The 21,004-nt window shown below is 36.2% G+C and overlaps 1 protein-coding gene and 1 pseudogene across 1 annotated transcript; one reads left to right on the forward strand and one right to left on the reverse strand.

Annotated features, from left to right (window-relative positions):
* Positions 1-779: 779 nt before the first annotated feature.
* Positions 780-15,756, forward strand: LOC126718191 (sulfite oxidase-like; annotated as a pseudogene).
* A 399-nt stretch (positions 15,757-16,155) lies between these two features.
* LOC126718192 (probable arabinosyltransferase ARAD1) lies at positions 16,156-19,943 on the reverse strand. Its single transcript, XM_050420283.1, has 4 exons — positions 19,236-19,943; positions 17,688-17,984; positions 17,490-17,585; positions 16,156-17,092 (listed from the first exon to the last, which is right to left on the reverse strand). The coding sequence occupies exons 1-4, from the start codon at positions 19,710-19,712 to the stop codon at positions 16,670-16,672; spliced, it is 1,293 nt and encodes a 430-aa protein (XP_050276240.1). The 5' UTR covers positions 19,713-19,943; the 3' UTR covers positions 16,156-16,669.
* Positions 19,944-21,004: the final 1,061 nt, after the last annotated feature.

Consider the following 21,004-nt stretch of genomic DNA (forward strand, 5'->3'; position numbering starts at 1 on the left):
CCCTCAAGATCAGCCCAACGTGTTGTTGATTATTTGAAGGAGTATTCGATTGCACAAGACTCTTTGCATGTGCCTACCCCGAATCATGGTTCAGTACAGCAGACATGGCAGCCTCCACCAGAAACGTTTTTCAAGCTGAACTTCGACGGTGCTTGCTTTGATGAGGGTGCTGCATCAGGTTATGGGGCAGTGATTAGGAATGAAAAGGGTGACGTCATGGCTGCTTTAGCGGTTCGAGGAGGTGCTGTGCGTGACAGTGAGGAGGTGGAAGTGATGGCGTGCCGTAAAGCGCTTGAGTTTGCCATTGATGCGGGTTTCACAGAGATAGTACTGGAAGGCGATAATGCTGTGGTGATGAAGATGATTACTCAGGCCCAACCAGACCTTTCACGTCTTGGCTTAATCTACGAAGATATCTGGTGTTTGGCTGCAGGGTTCAGGTCCATCTCTTATAATTGTATTAGGCGTAGTGCTAATGGTGTTGCTCATTCTTTGGCTAGGTTTGCTAGATTACTTGACAATGAAATTGTTTGGCTGGAGGAGGATCCTCCACCTGCTGTGGATGCTTTGTATTTGGATTCTTCTTTTCTTAATTAATGATATTGGTTCCGGTTTCAAAAAAAAAACCTTAAAAAATGAAAACAAAATAGTTGGTTAAGTCGGATCCATGTCACGTAGCAAAAACATCTAGAACGTTAAAATGTTTATTTATTGACAGTAGCAAAAAGGGAATTCTCTCTCTTTCTCTATCTCTCTCTCTCTCTTAGTGTTTGTGAAGAATGAAATTTCTAAGACGCCCGTCTGTTTATTCTCAAGAACCACCTCGGCATCCAAGCCTTATAATTAATTCCCAGGTTAGATACCTCGTTTTCTTAAACGGAGATATTCAATGACATTGATTTTATGATGTTTCTCTTTCGCCAGCTTAGTTCTTAAATCAACTACCATGAATGATTCATTTTTATAAATCAAATGTGTTCATGTATACTATTAGAAATTGGGTTGGTTTTGGTCCAACTCATAAACCATGGTCCATGGATCATCCACATGGGTTATCTGATAAGTAAGTTTAAATTTGAACTTAACAGATATTGATATAAGTCATCAATATCAGTAGTGGAGTCATTTAAATTTAACAAATGAGATCTTTTAAGGATCACATATATCTGATAGTAAGTGAATCTCTACTAGTATCACATATATCTGATAGTAAGTGAATCTCTACTAGTATTTAAAATACTCTTACATCAGTCAGATGACAATGAGTGAACATACGTAAAGTTTTGAGTGCTCTCTCTCAAATAAGCCATCTCTCTGGGACACCATTTACTGTTCCCTAGAATTTGGAGCGTGGAAAGCCATCTCTCTGGGACATCATCTACTGTTCCCTAGAATTTGGAGTGTGGAAATTAGGAGAGACTCTAGTAGCCTCTCTTGCGACTTGGAGGTGTTCCACAAAGGAGATTGTGAGGAGTTCGTAAAACAAGCAAAGAGCAAAATCCGACAATTTGGTGATCTATTCCACCAAAGGTATGTGTCTATATGACCTCTAGTAAAGTACATAATTTTACAACATTGGTATCAGAGCCATTTTATGCTTGTTTTCACTCTTGAATAATGCCATAATCTCTGAAATATATAATCCCATATGCATGCTAAAAAAATTAAAAGTTTAAGTAATTTTTAATTTTCAGATCTGTAATTTTTAGAAGCATGTTACGGCATGTAGAGAAAGAAATAAAAAGCTGTAATTTTTTTGATTGTTTACATGTAATCTGAAATTTACAGGCTTATTTTGACCCATTAAATCTTGTTTAATATCAAATATTTTTTAATGATTTGAAAGTACATTCCATAAGCTTTAAAACGACAGTTTACATGCTTAATTTAGACTTTAAATGAGAAAGTTGTGGTCTTTTAAAGATTATGATTGTATTTGATAAAATCTGAAAAAGTGGTGTCTATGGTTGAAGATGATGAACAATAAAAGGAAACACATTGTTTCACGTATGGAAAATTGTTTTGTAAAGTGTACCATGCGGGCTCCACTAACCACTAATTGTTTGAGTGGTTATCTAAAAATAAAATAATAAAATAATAGAGCCCCACGTTGAACACTATCCTTGTTTCAGTTACACACAAATAAAAGAGCCCCACGTTAGTGTATTAGTTACACTTTGATAAGGATATTGTGTTGAGCCCCAAGTTGGTGACTTTGGTGTATTAATTACACATTGACACAAATAGTTGTTGTTTCCTTCAACAAGGAAACTGTGCAAGCAATAAGCCGTACACGCAAGTAGTTGTGTGGGTTTGTAATATTGTTTACAAATACTATGTGAGTTTGTAACATAGTTACAAAGGAATTGAGTTATATGAAAACTTAATATATTACTTGCACAATTAATCATAACTCGTACAGTGGGCTTTTTTTATTTTTAATTTATAGTAAAACTATATATATTCTTAATTTTGTTTAGACCTCATTTTTTCTAATGTGAGATATATTTAATATATGTAATTGTAGTGTCATTAAAATAGAATTGTGATAATATGAGAAAATTGTGAAATTAGTTTTCTAATTTTCTGTATAATTATACATGGTTTTTAATCTTTGAATTAATTTATGATGTCTTTTTAACATATTGTAATATGATTGAATTGATATTATATGAATGCATTATGTGATGAATATGTGACCAAAGGGTTTATGAAACTCTTTGGCTCATCTCTATAGTTAAAGATTTTATTGGTAATTTATGCAACATGTATATTTTTATTGTTATTGTGGGTGGATAAGACAATTTTTGAAATAATTTGGTAACGTGGTATTCCCAATTTTTTAATTACAAATAGAATCTTTGTAGTAGGGTACTTGAATATGTAATTTTTTGGGCCAATGTTTTTGGCAATTTTTTTTTTTTGGGCCATTGTTTTTTTGGCAATGTAATTTAAGGCTATGTAATTTAATTTTGGAAGCCATGTAAGGGGATGTGTTTCACGGTTACCTATAATTTTCAAATTTTGTCTTAACATGTTGTATGAAATTACCAATAGGGCTTATAGTGGAGCCCATAATGTGTTGTGCACAAAGATGTATGGACACATGTTATATATATGATTTAATATGTGGATGGTGTGATGTTTTATTCTTCACAAAATTTTATTTAAAATCAATTAGATGTGTTTTCCAATTTACATAGTGGGAGATGATTATGAGCTTAGCGAAATTTTCAATCTCACTATGTAGAGAGGAATATCATGGTCTAGTTGGATTTTTTGGAAATAAAATTTAAAAAAATTTATGTGCTAATGTCAACTTGTATAATGAATGTAGTGAACATGGCCACTAAGAATGTAGTTGCTGATTTAACTAAAGGTGAGAAACTAGATGGAACCAACTATGATATGTGGCATAGAAAAATTCAATATTTGCTTAATGAACAAGAGGTCCTTGAAACCCTAACCAATGTGATGATGCAACCTGAAAATGGGAATACTGCCCAACATCGCCGTGACTTAGAGGCCTATGAGTCTTGGGCTGAGAAAGATCGTTGTGCACACTTCACTATGCTAAGTAGCATGCACAATGATCTTATTGGGGAGTTTGAGAACTACCCAAATGCCCAAGAGATGTGGAACCAGCTTAAGATTGCCTTTGGAGGGACTTTAGCAACTAGGTTGCGAGCTCTTACTTTGAAGTTTGAGCAATATGTTATGGATTCAAAACATAGCATAGCTGAACATCTAAGGACAATGTCAGCATTGATCTGTGACCTAAAGGCTACTGGTAATAATCTCTCTTATGAACAACAAGTCACAGCGGTGATACGTTCACTGCCTGAACCTACTTGGGGGCAAATGAAGCTTGTTTTGACACAGTGAGAATATCAAGACTTTTGCTGATATTTCTCGTCATCTCAAGCTTGAGGCATAGTGCATGGGGGTGCACAAGAACAACCTCCTTGTCACCCAATCTGGGCAACGGAAGGCATTCAGGCCTAAACACAAAGGACAAGGGAAAAATGCCAAAGGAGCTGGTAACCTTGGGCCTATAGAAGGCAAGATAGCAAAGCGCTAAAAGGGCAAGCGTGCTAAGAAGGACAAGGCAAAGATCAAGTGCTTCAACTGTGGTAAGAAGGGTCACTTCGCTCGTGAGTGCACTGAGCCGAAGAAGGTATCCATTCTTAACAACTTTACTATTACTTATGTTTGTACACATGTTTTTGTTGCTCATACTGTTCCTAGGTGGATTGTAGATTCAGGAGCAACCAAACATATAGCCAGAGATAGAGTTGGGTGTGTGGATTACAAAAGGATACCAACAGGCACACAATACGTTATTTTGGGTAACGGAGCTCAAGAAGAAGTCATAGGAGTTGGAACCTACCAGCTCAAATTGCGTCTAGGACGTACGTTAAGGACAAGGCAAAGATCAAGTGCTAGAACTGTGGTAAGAAGGGTCACTTCGCTCGTGAGTGCACTAAGCTGAAGAAGGTATCCATTCTTAACAACTCTGTTATTACTTATGTTTGTACACATGTTTTTGTTGCTCATACTATTCCTGGGTGGATTGTAGATTCAGGAGCAACCAAACATATAGCCAAAGATAGAGTTAGGTGTGTGGATTACAAAAGGATACCAACATGCACACAATACGTTATTTTGGGTAACGGAGCTCAAGAAGAAGTCATAGAAGTTGGAACCTACCAGCTCAAATTGCATCTGGGACGTACGTTACTTCTTCATGATGTGCTTCATGCACCTGGTGTCCAATGTAATCTAATTTCAGTACTTACTATGCTTAGACTTGGATTTAGTTTCCATTTCGATGGTCCTTAGTTGGATTTTTGTTTAAATAAAACCTTATATGGACATGGTTATTTATCTAATAATTTCTTTATGTTAGATTTAGATCATTCCTCTTTTTCTTTTATTGCTCATAATGATGATGTTTCTAATTCTGTAATGTGGCATGCTAGACTTGGACACATAGGAAAAGATAGATTGGCTAGACTAGCTAGATAAGGCCCATTGGGGTCTATCACTAATGTAAGCCTACCTATGTGTGAACCTTGTCTAGCTAGAAAGGCCTGTAGGAAGCCTTTTGGTAAGGCTCCAAGGGCAACTCATCCTTTGGAATTAGTCCATTTAGACATATGTGGACCTATGAATATTAAGGCACGCCATGACACCTCTTATTTTCTCACATTTATAGATGACTATTCACGTTTCAGTTATGTCTATCTGATCTCCCATCACTTTGAAGCATTAGATTGCTTTAAGCGCTTTGTGATAGAGGTTGAGAATCAGAAAGAAAGGAACCTAAAGGTTTTTCGAACTGATAGGGGTCGTGAATATTTGTCTAAACAATTTCAGGAACTGTGTGAGGAAAAAAGGATACGTAGGCAATTGATGATTCCTGGTACCCCACAACAAAATGGTGTTGCAGAGAGAAGGAATTGTACTCTATTAGAGATGGTTAGATCGATGATGGCGTAAGCCAACCTTCCAATTTCGTTTTGGGGGGATGCATTGATGACTGCTGCCTACATCCTTAACCATGTGCCTTCTAAGTTAGTTCCCACAACACCATATAAGTTATGGACTGGTTCAAAACCCAATTTGGAGAACTTGTGGCCTTGGGGTTGTGCAAGTTTTGTTCGCAATACTTCTTATAAGTATGGGAAATTGGGCCCTAGAGCAAGTAAGAAAATCTTTATAAGATATTTAGAAAGCTCAAAGGGGTATGTAATGTATGGTGAACATTCTGATGGTGGAATGACTGAGATAGAGTCTCATGATGTCAACTTCATTGAAGATAATTTTCCAAGCATCAGTGAAGCAAAACAAGATCTTCAGCTTTATGAGCTGCAAGAACTTGAAGGTGTCATACCATTTTAGGGTGAGGGTGGAGAATCACAACTTCATCCTGAAATCGCCAAAGATCGTGGGAGTGATTTGGCTCCTAATGGGAGCAAACCACTAGATAGTGACACACAAGGATCCAAGGTACGTAGAAGTGAACGTGGAACTATTTCCCGTCATCATTTTGAGATTGAGGGGGAATCTTTTATATGTGATTCACTAGACCTTGATAAGCCTGCTTCCTATGAGGAAGCATTAGCTTCACCTGCTTCACATGAATGGATAGTTGCCAGGAGGGATGAGATGGATTCTATGGCAAAGAATCAAGTTTGGGAGTTGGTTGACCTTCCGCCTGGGCGCAAGACCATTGGAAACAAATGGGTCTTAAAAATAAAGCGCAAGGCAAATGGATCGATTGACAAATATAAGGCTCGTCTTGTGGCGAAAGGCTATACCCAAAGAGAAGGGATAGACTATGAAGAGACTTTCTCCCCAGTAGTGAGATTTATCTCTATTCGCCTTATTCTAGCTATTGTTGCAAATTTGGATTTGGAACTCTTCCAAATGGATGTGAAGACTGCATTTCCCAATGGAGAACTAGACAAGGAGATCTATATGGATCAACCTGTTGGTTTTGAGGTCAAGGAACAAGGGCGCAAAGTGTGCCGCCTTAAGCGTTCCATTTATGGCCTAAAGCAAGCGTCTAGACAATGGTATTTCAAGTTTCATAAGGCTATTATTTCGATTGGTTTCGAAATGATGGAAGAAGACCATTTTGTGTATGTCAAACAATCAAGAAAGAGTTTACTTATCCTGTCTTTGTATGTGGATGACATTTTGTTGGCTGGAAATGACATGGAGATGATTGTCACCACCAAAAGGTGGTTGTCCTCTATTTTTGAAATGAAGGACATGGGAGAGGCTAATTATGTGCTTGGAGTTAAGATCTTCAAGGATTGCTTAAAGAAGCTTCTTGGTTTGTCTCAAGAAACTTACATAAAGATGATCTTAGAGCGATTCTGTATGCATAATTCCAAACCCATAGACACTCCAATTAAGAAGGGACATACATTAAGCCTTGAAGATTGCCCTAAATCAGAAAAGGAAAAGAGAGAAATGGCAAGAGTTCCCTATGCAAGTGCAGTTGGAAGTCTGATATATGTTATGTTGTGTACTCGACCAGACATCTGTTTTACAGTTGGTATGGTTAGTCGTTATCAAAGTAATCCAGGACCTGTTCATTGGCAAGCAGTTAAGAGGATTTTTCGATACCTTCGTGGGACATCGAATCTCATTCTTTGCTATCAAGGTGGAGATTTGAGATTGAGAGGTTATTCTGATGCTGACTGGGCCAGTGATAAAGATGAGCGCAAGTCCATTACAGGTTATGCATTTCTACTTAGTGGTGCAGCTATCTCTTGGTGCAATAAGAAACAGTCTTGCATTGCTTTATCCACAATGGAGTCTGAGTATGTTGGTTGTTCAGCAGCAGCACAAGAAGTTGTTTGGTTAAAGAGATTTTTCCAAAGCCTAAGGGTGACATCTCTTGCAGATGAAGTTGTAAAAATGTATTGTGATAATATGGCAGCCTTAGCTCATGCTAAAGATCATAAGTATCATAGCAAAAGCAAACACATACAAACTCGTTATAACTACATTCGTCTTGCTATTACACAAGGAGAGGTGATCCTCCAACATATCTCCACTAGCAGGATGGTGGCTGATCCACTTACTAAAGCCATTGCTAGAGATGCCTTTCAGGCTCATGTTAGGAGTTTAGGACTTTGTAGGATTTGATATGTTTTTGGATACCTTATGGACATTTATGTTTATTCATACTTTATGCAATAATGATGTTATTCATTTTGATTCATCTTGTGATGTGATTGATATTGCATACTGAGCACACATTATTTGAGATTATGTCACCAGGCTTAGATTGGTCTACTCACATAGACGATCACCCTAGCACTTGAGTAGCGAGCAGGATGAGACATAGTGATCACTTTGTTTTTTCTATAAATCAAGTAAGTGATCATCTTGACGCTTAGGGAGGCGTGCAAGATAATATAATGAATGTCGCCTTAACTAGGCTAAGATGAGACTTATGGGAGTCTCACTTGAAGTGTATCCACAACTTCATGAAGCCTGAATAAAGCCAAATGTGAGATCTTGGACAGGAACTTGATGTGTAACTGTGCTGAGAAACTCAGGTTAGTTGCTTTTGTGGCAATTGGACTAAGATTTGTACGGTGTTTGAGTGTGACAAGCCCAGTTGAGTGGGAGCTCCACTGTAGCATACAAATTATATTGTATGTGCTATAGCCGACTAATTAAGGGAGTGATTGGATAGATCCCTACTCCATCACTATGTGAGCCTTAGTCGACCATTATATGGTCCATTCTGTGCCCTTTTTTTCGACCTAGAACTATGTCATGAAATGAATGTTTGATGTCGCTACTTTAGCATGTCATCTCAAGGCCATGATATATACGGTCTCGCGAAGCATGTCTAGGAAAACGGTCAAGTGTGAATGAATTGACATGAGTGTCTGGGGAAGATTATTTAGAACACACCATTTATTTTATGGCTCATAGCCCGGGTGATTATGAGGAATTTGTTTTTCAACATAATCGTGAGCATATTATATGGTATAGAATCAAGTGTTGCTTTGAGTTTTGAACTCATGAGGGATTAAAGAAACTTGATCGGGTGTGATCAAATAATCTGGGGCATAGACAAGATACTATGAGTGATGTACTATGTTAGTTTAGATGGTGACTTAATATAGTACTCCTACCATACACCTTCTCGTCAAGTCGCACACTCCATTTTTCTATATAAAGAGAGGATTGGACAAAAGATTGAGAGGAGCCAGTTCTGACTGTAGTACCCAGTGTGGACGAGTGGGAGATGTTAGAAATTGGGTTGGTTTTGGTCCAACCCATAAACCATGGCCCATGGATCGTCCACATGGGTTATCTGATAAGTAAGTTTAAATTTGAACTTAACAGATATTGGTATGAGTTATCAATATCAATAGTGGAGTCATTTAAATTTAACAGATGAAATCTTTTAGGGATCACATATATCTGATAGTAAGTGAATCTCTACTAGTATTTAAAATACTCTTACATCAGTCAGATGACAGTGAGTGAACATACGTATAGTTTTGAGTGCTCTCTCAAATAAGCCATCTCTCTAGGACACCATCTACTGTTCCCTAGAATTTGGAGCGTGGAAATTAGGAGAGACTCTAGTAGCCTCTCCTACGACTTGGAAATGTTCCACAAAGGAGATCGTGAGGAGTTCGTAAAGCAAGCAAAGAACAAGATCCGGCAATTTGGTGATCTATTCCACCAAAAGTATGTGTCTATATGACCTCTAGTAAAGTACATAATTTTACAACATGTACAATAACCCCGTGTGTTTTATATCCATGTGTTCTATTCCTCTCTTATACTATATATTTTATTATTTTTCCCTATAATTAATTCAAATTCCTCTTCACTTTTTCACTGTTAAAGACTCCTATATAACTGTCACAGCCTCTTATATGATCATATATTTAAATATAAAATAAAATCATTTTTTCTATTTTTCTTGGGGTTACAGTCGGGAAATTCAGCTAAGTTTTTAGGATAGGAGCGGTAGGTAATGTTTTCGTTGATATTTATACACAAACAAAGGGTAAATACGTGTGCACGTGCATTCGGAGTGTGACATATTTGTCACATGTTTGGATGTGGCGCCAAATATTCATATATTTTTTCTACTCTATATTATGTATGCTATTTAGATTCATAAATAAAATAAAAATAATAAAAAATGTATGCTGTTTAGGAAAGCTTCGTACTTTAGGTAGGCTTTTTTTTTTTTTTTTTTTTTTTTTTTTTTTTTGCTTCAAGTCAAGTCTAGTTTATCAAAAAAGTCTAGTTATTGTTATTGACTTATTGTTTTTTTTTTTCTTTTGTAAATCTTTGATACAGGAACCTTTCAATGCTGAGCCTTCACGCTCTGCCTTAATTTCCTCCTCTTATGTGACCCCAGTGGATTTGTTCTACAAGCGAAATCATGGGCCAATCCCTATAGTTGATGACATTGAAAGGTTTAATACTTCTACACTCAAACCTTCTAAATGTCAAATCTCTAATAAGATTTCATTGACATCTACAACTTATTTGTTACATATATACATCAGGTACCGAGTATCTATATGTGGGTTGGTGGAAAAATCCATGGAATTATCTATTGCTGATATGAAGTAAGTATTGACTTGCACGATCATGCGTGTTCTTAATTATCAATGAGAGACAAAAAAAGAAGTTTCCCTTTGAAGTTGTTCCGTGTATCAGGGGCTACCAAATACCAACACACTGGCTTAATTTTTACCCTCCTTTTTTTCATTTCATGAAATATGATAATAAATCAAATTAACAATAATGATAATTCTAGAGACATAGCTTTTTCCACAATTGCTTGTGCGGTTTATTGTGATTGTGATTGATGCATAGTAAGAATGCTATCAATGGTAAATCTATATAAAAAGTAAAATTTCTAACTACTATCACAAATTGTCACCTTAACCGATGATTTTTAAAAAAAAATAATTAACAAGTGGAGAAGAGGGATTCAAACCCTACAAAGTTCGTCACCTCAATTGATGATGCTACGGCCTACAAGCTCTACATATGAATTTTTTTCAGGCATTATTTAAGGAGCTCTCTTTTTTTTTTTTTTTTGAATTAAATAAATTATTTTTAAAAATAAATAAATTTTTTACACAATAGTCAAGAAAAAATTAGTGAATCCATGGTGAATTTGGGCTTAACCAAGCCCTTTCTTACAATAGATGTGTTTTTTTTTTCCATGTGAATCAGGAAGCTACCCAAACGCATAGTGGCAGCCACTTTACAAGTAAGTTTCATGGCGTGTCTTATTGTTAGCATTGATTTCCTTGGGTTGGCTGAGATACATTCCATTTCTCTGTTGCAATCATAGGGCTCAAATTTAATTAACTGAATGATTTCCCTTGTTTTGAGTTAAACAGTGTGCAGGTAATAGAAGGACTGCCATGAGCAAAGTTAAAACCGGGAAAGGTGTTGGCTGGGATGTTTGTGCCATTGGAAATGGTTTGCTTTCCTTATCATTGTTGCACAAGTTTTGGAATTTTTTGTTGTCAGCTTATAAACTTTGGATTTGGACATTCGAACATAACCGGGAAAGGTGTTGGCTGGGATGTTTGTGCCATTGGAAATGGTTTGCTTTCCTTATCATTGTTGCACAAGTTTTGGAATTTTTTGTTGTCAGCTTATAAACTTTGGATTTGGACATTCGAACATAGAGATTTTAGTATTTTACACTGTCATTAATAGTTTGTCTTTTATTTCTTTTTATGGCACCTATTCTGGTCAAAAAATGTAGACCCCTTTGTGATCCTTTGCCATTTATTGTTATACACAATAATTCCGTCCAAAACTTCTAAATGTTTTGAAATAAAATGTATACAATGTATTTAAATAAAAAGTACAAAGTTTAACTACAAAATTGGTTGTAACCAACCTTACTCAATATATTTTTATTAGAAGTGAATTTTGTCAAATCCATTGTTGAATTACATCTTCTTCTTATATCTTTGTTATTAAAGATCAATAGCTATGTCATCAATAAATTGTTTAAATTACAATTTTTTTAGTTTAAAATTATGTATAAAATATAAGATTATAGATTATATAGTAAATAATATCCGATTAATTCAAAATTTGACATGTGTATTAAAAGCATAAAGAACGTATGCAATTCAACAGTTAGATTTTCAAAATATGTAATAATGTTCATTTTATTAAGTAAGGTTGTAGTCTTAAGCTACAACTAATTTTGTAGCTAAAGTTTATCCTAAAAGCCCAAAAGTTATAATCATTGCAGTTTTTGCGTCCCTATTCCTTCTATTGACTCTATCTGCTATCAGCCATTTGGGGTGGGGCGAAACTAGCAGATGTTCTTGAACTGGTAGGAATACCTAATTTGGCTTCTATCGCACCTTTCGGAGGAAAGCATGTTGAGTTTATAAGTGTGGACAAGTGCAAGGTAAGCTACAATTTCTTTTTCTTTCTTTTTTTCTAAACGTTGTTCTGTCATGGACTAAATTTCATAGATTGATAATTCTTCAATGTCAACATTCTAGGAGGAAAATGGGGGTCATGTAAGGCATCAATTCCACTCATCCAGGCAACGACCTCTGATTCTGAGGTCATACTCGCGTATGAGATGAATGGAGAGGTGAGGGTGTCTTAAGTATGTATCTACTTAGGTTCTGTGTTGTTATGTAATAAATGTGCATTTGGCATTATAAAGTTGTGATTTACAAATGAGAGATGCTACATCTACAATATTTTTACAATAAATCACAAGTGGTTAGTTGTTATTGGTTCAAATTTGAAACTAACACTAAAATTACTTTTTTGCCCTAATAATAACAACCAATAACAACCTGCCACTTATGATTTGTTGTAAAAATATTGTAGACATATTATTTCTCTTTACAAATATGTATTCTATTGGCTTTTATTCCGTGCCAAATTTGATTGTAATTATATTCAATCTTTTGTACCCTATATTTATTATAGGATTTGATTGTAAGAGTTGTATGATAAAGAGAGAGTGTGAAGACTCAAGCAATTGAAGCCAGAAGATTTCTCACGCGTATCTCGCGACTAAGCATCCCATGAAGTGAAGCATGTGTCTTGCACATGACTAGAATGCAAAGAGTCAATACAGATGGAGACAATTGTATTTCATGAGTAACTCGCGGGTAAGGCCTTCCCATGAAACACTCGTGAAACATTCTGTTCTGCCAGACTATACTATCTGATACACACTTTTTGTACCCACACTATATATACTCACATTACCCACAAATGTTGAGGAGCGCTTATGAGAGAAAACCCTAGCCAAACACCTTGAGAGTTAGAGATTATCATACCCATATATCTCTACACATAAACTTGTGGATTTTCTCAACTCCTACCTCTCCATTTCCATACCATTGAGAGGTTGATAGCCCAAACACTTACCACACCTTTTCAGAGTGTCATGTAAGATTTTGGTGTTGCTGTGAAGCATTGGAAGAAGACAAGGATGGCAGATGCAACATGGAGTTTGTTGCGGGATCCGGAGAGCTAGACAAGACACGGTTCCGAGAAGCCTTGTTGGAGTAAGAGCTTGGAGAGCTTAGGTACAACAAGTAGATTAGGCTTGAAGGGTCTCTTGCTAACCCATGTATCCCAACTAATTGTCTAGTGGATCGATTACCGCTTGGAAGGCGGTAGAGAGTTCTTTCGTCGAGTTCTTCGGTTTCCTCTTCGATAACACTTATCTGTGTTTGCTTTCTTCTTCCCTACTCTTTTGTATTTCATTTTACTTTTATGATTATATGAATACGTGTTAGAGTAACTTGTTTGTTTATCCACTCGCATTTACACTATTCTGCACTTAGAATTAAGTTACTGTAAAATCAATCGAGCCGTAACTTTGATTGGGGGGTCTAAACAGCTCTTGTGTTTTTAACACATTTTCGAGCTTTCAGGCATTATATGAACAATATATAATTTCTTTGCCCTCAAATATATATTTATCAATCTTGCAATGTGCTTCCCCTATATGCTAGAATTACTTCTTTTTGAACATGCTGTCAACTTTAGACAAGTTGATGCAACATTTTGTTTAATTCTTCACCAGGTCACTTTTCTGTGTGGTTCTTGATATGTGACAGTGAACTGTTTTCTTTACAAGTAGCCATTTTAGTCCCTGACCCTTTCGACTTATTAGTTACAAATGAAAATTTTTCTTATGTTGGAATTCTTTCCATCCACATATCTCTAATTCTTTTAGGGAAGAAGTATGATTAGTTTGTCCTAATAACCTATGTTATCATTCCAAAGCCTTTAAACAGGGATCATGGATATCCACTGCGTGTTATTGTTCCTGGTGTTATAGGTGCACGCTCTGTTAAATGGCTGGATTCCATTAATATAATTGCTGAAGAATGCCAGGTTGGTCGTAATTCCAAATGCACCATCTTCTTTGCTGTTCTTTCATCTCCTAAAATTGATTGAGCAAATTAACGTTACTGTGGAACAGGGTTTTTTTATGCAAAAGGACTACAAAATGTTTCCTCCCAAAATTAATTGGGAAAATATTGATGGTCTACTCGAAGGCCACAAATGGATTTCCCAGTTCAGTTATATTATTATTTAGGAATTAAGGATATTCCTAGGATCATCTGCCTGAGTTGGAATATATTGTCCAGTCAGTAATTCTGATCTCATAGCATGTCTAGGAATGCCGAACGTATACAGAATACGTAGCTTTGCTGATGCCTGATGCCTTAAGATTTCCTTGTGTGCATGTTTGATCACTTATATCAACTTGGTGAGGGGTATTAATTTTCAAAGTTATTGCTCAATAGGGATATTCCAGGATGAAACAGTGATAACAGAATATGAGTAGTAACATGTTAGTTACTTTCATCAAGGAAGCAATAATTGATTAAAATTTGTCTGCAATGGATTTTGCAGTCTGTAATTTGTTCTTTGGAGGATGTCACTGAAGTGAAACCTGGGAAGGTATGTGATCTTCTCCATGGTCAAGAGTTCTATTTAGCACAATAAGAAGTGCAATTCTGCACAATGAGAAACTTCGAAGAGCTCATGAACATGGATTCCACCATAAAATTGATTTCAATGTGGATGGTGCTTCCAGTAATTATGCTTAAATTTGGTCTGCTATGAGGACTTCTCCCTTTCCTTACCATCATCATCACTTGCTATGCAGATAACAGTTCATGGATATGCAGTATCTGGGGGTGGGCAAGGGATTGAGAGAGTGGATGTATCATTTGATGGTGGCAAGACATGGGTGGAAGCATCCAGGTACCAAAAGACAGGAATTCCCTATGTTGCTGACGATAAAAGCAGTGACAAGTGGGCATGGGTGCTTTTTAAGGCTGAGGCTGAAATATCTGAGAATACTGAGATAGTCGCTAAAGCAGTAAGTTACTACTGCTCTTTAATCAAACATTACTTTTCTGAGAATAATAAGATGGTCAATATTTGATCCACCAAGCTAAATCTTAATCAAGAACCGAATTCAAGATTGTCTCGAGAATTTTGGGTGTATTTTTAGGGGACATCTCTCATTTGAAGTGTCCTAGCCAGAGGAATATCAATTCTTGATTGAGAAGTAACCACTATACATAATGCACACCCATGGACTTAGTAGTCTGCATGGAATCTTCCAATCCTTCCTATACAACGCATATTTATATGACAATGACTGCTTGATGATTGGATTTATGCAGCTGGGACATGTTTGAAGTGATATATGGTCCATGTCAATGATTTTTCTTGTTTGTCAGCAATGATATGTATTTGTCTCATTATGGACAGGTTGATATAGCTGCAAATGTTCAGCCCGAAACGTGGAGTTCATATGGAATTTGAGAGGAATTCTGAACACCTCATGGCATCGGATCCACATTCACACAGAACACCCTGACAATAGATTTTCCTTCTACAGTATTTGGTGTCACAAAGACAGAATCCACTCGCAGTCTTTGATCAGTGTTATTTGCACGCTATCAATAAATCTGAGCAATTGAGAGTCAGTCTATTTCTCAGATAGATTCCCGTGTGTAAGATTTTGTTGATGGACGCCAGAGGCAGTTCTATTTGCTGAGATTGGTACCTGTAAAGATCATAATTATGCCCTCTAGTTTTTCCCAATTTAGGGATTAAAGTACTTCTGATCAATATGCACCATGCTAGCACCAATATGGCAGTATCTGAACTACACAAATCTCACGTACACATCATTTTGAATGATTTAGATGCCACAAGACATGCTTGGCTGGTTATATAAAAACATCTCTGAAACTAATATGTATATTTCAACTGCATGGTCTTCATTTTGAGAATATTCTTAGCTTTTACTGGTTTTTTTTTTTTTTGGGTACCCCTGAATAATTTTTGAGCATTCTTTTAAACCTTAATCGGATTAGAAAAAGTAGAAGTGATAGTTTGATCATACGGAAGCATGAAATGGGAGACATACTTTAATCTTACTTAAAGAATCTAAAAACTGGGTGAGTGGTAGTTTATGTTTTAGTTGGAAAGACATCATGGCATCGCTAGTATAGAATGGAGTATAAGCTTCAATATGAAACAGCATTGAGCAACCAAAGAGATCCTGCAATTGCCCTTCGAAAAAGAAATTATCAGAAAGAAGGATGGGTGGGGGAGGAAGTGTACTTTTATGTTAAGACTAATGAGTAATGACTGAGCTTTATCAATGTGCATTACATAACCTCATATCCAAAAACACAATTATAACCAGTAAGGAACAACTTTGTCAGACTATAGGATGTATAACCAATCCATGTACTAATTACATTATTATGTCCTCACTTCCGCACCATTGAAAGGCAGAAACACCAGCGCTGAGCCGAGGCCTTCAATTCTTTTTCTCCACTAAAAAAATTAAAATAAAAGCATCAAAGAATGTCACTCATTTGACACTGAGGAATGAGGAGGAGGGTGTCATCCAGTAAAACACAGAAAATTAAGGACACAGAATAAAAGAAACCATAAAATTTATAATAAAAAAAAAATGTTTCTCAATCTGTGTATTTAACTGGCCGGTTGTGGGTTGTTACTAGCTTTGGTTGTTTCTCTTCAAAGGGTTCTCACCATGAATGATGAAATGACTATGAATTTACAAAGTCACAAAAGCAGGCTTCTGAAATCATCTTCTCCGCCACCAATCAGGGACTTTCAACCTTCGGCTTCTATGCACAGCAAGTTTGACCCCAGGAAGCTTGTGTTTTACCTGCCTCCATAGCATATTGACAGCATCTTCTTTCTTGGGGGGGTACTGGAATTCATAATGATGGGAGATGTCCTTAAGCCGCTTCCACATTTCAATCCATCTCTCTTTAGGAAATTTTCGGAGCTGGTTAACCATGTAACCAGGTTCCAGTGCCTCTTTGAAAGAGAAGAATATAGAGAATTGGGAGTAGTCAATCTCATTCTCAAACGGGAGCTCAATTTGATCACTTATAATAACAGGCACACAGTGGCTCACAATGGCATCAAACAGGCGACAAGATGAAGGTGTGTCTCCGGCAGGATTCAGACAGAACTTTGAAGAACGCATTCCTTTCGAGGACTGGCATTACCAAAAAAACATAAAGAAATGAGAAATGTGGACAGTGTGCAATCACATGCATTTACAGTGCTGACCATGATTCTCCTACTCATGTAATGTAAAAAATGCTGCTTTTGAAGATTCAATTCTGTGCAACAAGAAATAAGTTTACTATGTTCCTTCAACATGGGGTCATATACCTTAATTATCACTATAAGGAAGTACAGGAACTTTTCTCTTGGAATTATGGTCAGAAATTATATGCCACAAACATCGCATGATGTTGATAAATTCTACATGTAGCAACATGCATCAAAAGGTAAGAAATGTATCTAGAAGAAGGCAGCAATGGATGCTTAAGATGAAAATTAAAAACCTTTGATATCACTAATACATGATCTATTAATCCAATACATACCAATTTTATATTTTCATCAGTGGCAATACTCCGCTCATAGTGAACATCATCATAACCAGATAATATCTTTGCCAATTTAACACGAACAATGCCTTCCTGCAACATTACAAGACCCATGTTAATCAATTATAATTTCATACATAGATTTTAAAGAACTAGATGTTGCTTTTTATTCCAACTAGGTTCAAATTAACGCACATCTTTCCTGTATGTCCTCCCACGGAAGAAAAGAAGTGTAGTGCGAGATTCAAATGGGTCTGGAGTGTCATCAATTTTAAATGAATCCACGACGTGCACATAAGGGGCCACTACATCTTTGCTTAAATTTGACATGATTCTGGGGTAGCGGCCGAAATCTACAACAATCTGAATAGATGCATTAACCTGTTCTCGGAGAAATCTGAATGCATTCGGATGTGTCATAGGAATTACATGGTCTCGACCTCCAGACCGTTGCCAGTACTTGGATTGCCGTAACAATTTCAGTAAATCAATCTGAAATCAGAAGCAACCCATACTGAGCTGTAATAAAAAATACAGAAGTTCAAAAAAGGTGTAGCATTTAAAAACTTATTTTTATCCCATGTAATGTTGATGTGCAAAAGAGATGACATCAGAGGCAGAGTTTAAGATACTGAACAAAAGTTATGTGCAATGAAAATAAGCAGCATCACATAAAATAGTTGAAAGGTAAAACACAATGAACTTAAACAAACACAAACAGCTAAGCCACTGATCATAACACTCATCAACCAGTTACTTTAAAATCCAGTCAACCGATCCAAGCATAGTTTTCTAGTATATAGTCAAATGAAAAAGGGAGATGTTATTTAAAGGTGACTAATGAAAGAATTAAAATCATTTCTCTCCTCACTCTTTGTGGCGTTGAGTTGTTGACCATCAGAGGTCACCAAATGAACTTCAAGTTCCAACTGAATGAATGATTAACCAAACACAAAAGTGGGATTTCTCTTATAAAGCAAAGCCTAATGACTCAAAAGTGATGTAATTAACTAACAAGCCCCACTGTCCTACACTACAACCCATGAAATCCAAATCATAAACACCCGACTAAATAAAATAATCTCCAAATTTTCATATAATTCACATACTCTCTCCTGATACTTTAATATAAACTACCAATTCATAATTATTCCAATATAACAATAGTAGGATCCAATTTACTCATCCTTCCCACTTTTCGTTTGTAGATCTCTTTTTTCGTATTTCTTGGGACTAATTCGTGTTTACTTGAGGTAGATCCTTTCCATCAATAAAACTTATTACTAAACAAAAGAAATCAGCAAAATGCTTATGTGAAAAAAAAAATCAAGCTTAATTCATCCAAATGAGCATAGAAACAAAATAGAAACTATGACTTCAGATAGAATAGAGTGGAGAAAAAGAATACATGTAACCAACCCTAACTACTTTGTTGAGAATCCATAGCTGACCCCAAAACGACTAAGATTTGTTATTGTTATTGTTATTGTTATTGTTGCCATTCAACAAGATTATTAAGCTGTTCAGCTATACCCCACTGGATTTTTCTTCTTCTTCTTCCTTTCTTTTGTTTTTTAGGTACATGATAAAATCAACAAAAAGCTAAAAACCCAACTCAAAAACTAAGCAAAAGCACTCAATTCATCACCATTAACGACAAAACTCAATGCCCATTTTCCCAATTCCTCCAAAACCAAATTAACACAAACAAACAAAAAACGCAGAATCGAACCGATCAAGTACCTGTAATTGGCGATCAATCTCTGTATCTGGATCCGTCATATTGTGGCCATGAGAATTGAAGCTCAAAGAAGAAAAAAACGGCACAAAAAACGCGTCAGCAATTTCCGGATCCGAAACCCTAACCGCCTCTCTCTCTTCAGCCCCATCCCCTTCGTACAAAAGCGACCCCATCATCCAAAACTCCACGCTGTGTTGCCTCTTGAGGCCCGAGTTCTTGGGCCACGGAGGCCATGCCAGAGCCGTCACCGGAGTCTCCACCGGGCTCCGCCGGTTCAGCATGCCCACGTTGAACCGGCGAGGGAGATCGTACATGTAGACACGGAGAGGAGAGGAGGGTGCACAGAGAGAGGGTGTATCGGTGGGTGACTGTAGCAGAGGGAAAAAGTAGGATCTGAAATCGACGGTCCCGATGAAGATGGAGTATGAGATTAGAAGAAGAATCACGAAAATGAGAGAGAGTGAAGCTTTTTTGTACATTCTTGGATGTGTGTGTGTGTGTGTGCAATATCGAGATAGTAAAGGAGTCTCTTTGTTTTTCGTTATACTATGACACTCTCTCTCTCTCTCTCTCTGTCTATCTCTCTATCGCTCTTTTCTCTGTCTCTGAGGAGCAACTAACAACTGTCTATTTAGTTATGTTATGTCAGAGAGACAAAAAGGAAGAACAAAAGGATGATTACACGTTAAAGGAATGGTTTTGCTATGCCAATATGCCATTGCCTTTTCTTGCTGCACATATTATTGGAAAAATTCAAGCTAATTGGACACTTTCCGTTAAATAAAAATTAAAATTAAAATTGTATCATATCAAAAAAAAAATTTTAAATTGTAAAGTGTAAACTACAATTAATTGTCAGACTGCTGGTGCTGATTTGCTTAATACCAACTAGATTCAAAAAAAAATTAAATTGATCAACTTGGACTTTAATTATTGTGAGAAAAATGAGAAAATTAATAACGGTTTAGTGACCTAATTTGCTTTAGTCCAAATCTCAAAAATGTTAACTTTTTTTATACAAATTAATAGTAAAAAAATAAATAAATTATTATAATTTTAGGAAATAATAGAAAATAGCAATGATAATGACTGACTAAACACCACAAGACAACCTCCCCTACTATTGCTCCAATGTTCAACCAATTTAATTGCATTAGTCCAAACCTCAAAGGTATTAACTTTATTTTATCCAAATTAATAGTAAAAAATAAAGAAATTATTTTAATTTTAGAAAATAATAGTAAACAGCAATGATAACTGGCTGACCAAACAGCACAGCCTCTCTCCTACTATTGCTCCACCGCCCAACCAAAATGATTGTCACGGGTCACCTCACCAATGCTTGTTAATCGTGCATTCTTTTAAAAAAAAAATTCTATATAATCCATTAAATTTTATTTGTAGTTGTAGAACTGAAATTAATAATGAATTCTTCTATAAAATAAATAAATTAAGAAATTAATAATGAATTTGTGTAGTAGAGCCGTGGAGATGATTTTGGTCAACGTATGGAAAAGATGTTTATATTTAATGCTATAATGATTAACTCTAAGCATCATTCTCATGGTCCCTTGTATTGGTCTTCTTCTCTTTTTTTTTTTTTCTTTTTTTTTTTTTTTTAGGGTGTGGTATGAGGTCACAAGGTGGTAAACACATTATATTTTATGTAACAGATGAATTAATGTACAATTGGTTTTTTTTTTTTTTTAATTTACAATAACAACTCAAAGGATAGTTTTAAAGAATTCAACGGGGTAGGGTTATGGCATCC

Source organism: Quercus robur, chromosome 3, assembly GCF_932294415.1.
Source record: "Quercus robur chromosome 3, dhQueRobu3.1, whole genome shotgun sequence".
NCBI classification, from domain to species: Eukaryota; Viridiplantae; Streptophyta; class Magnoliopsida; order Fagales; family Fagaceae; genus Quercus; species Quercus robur.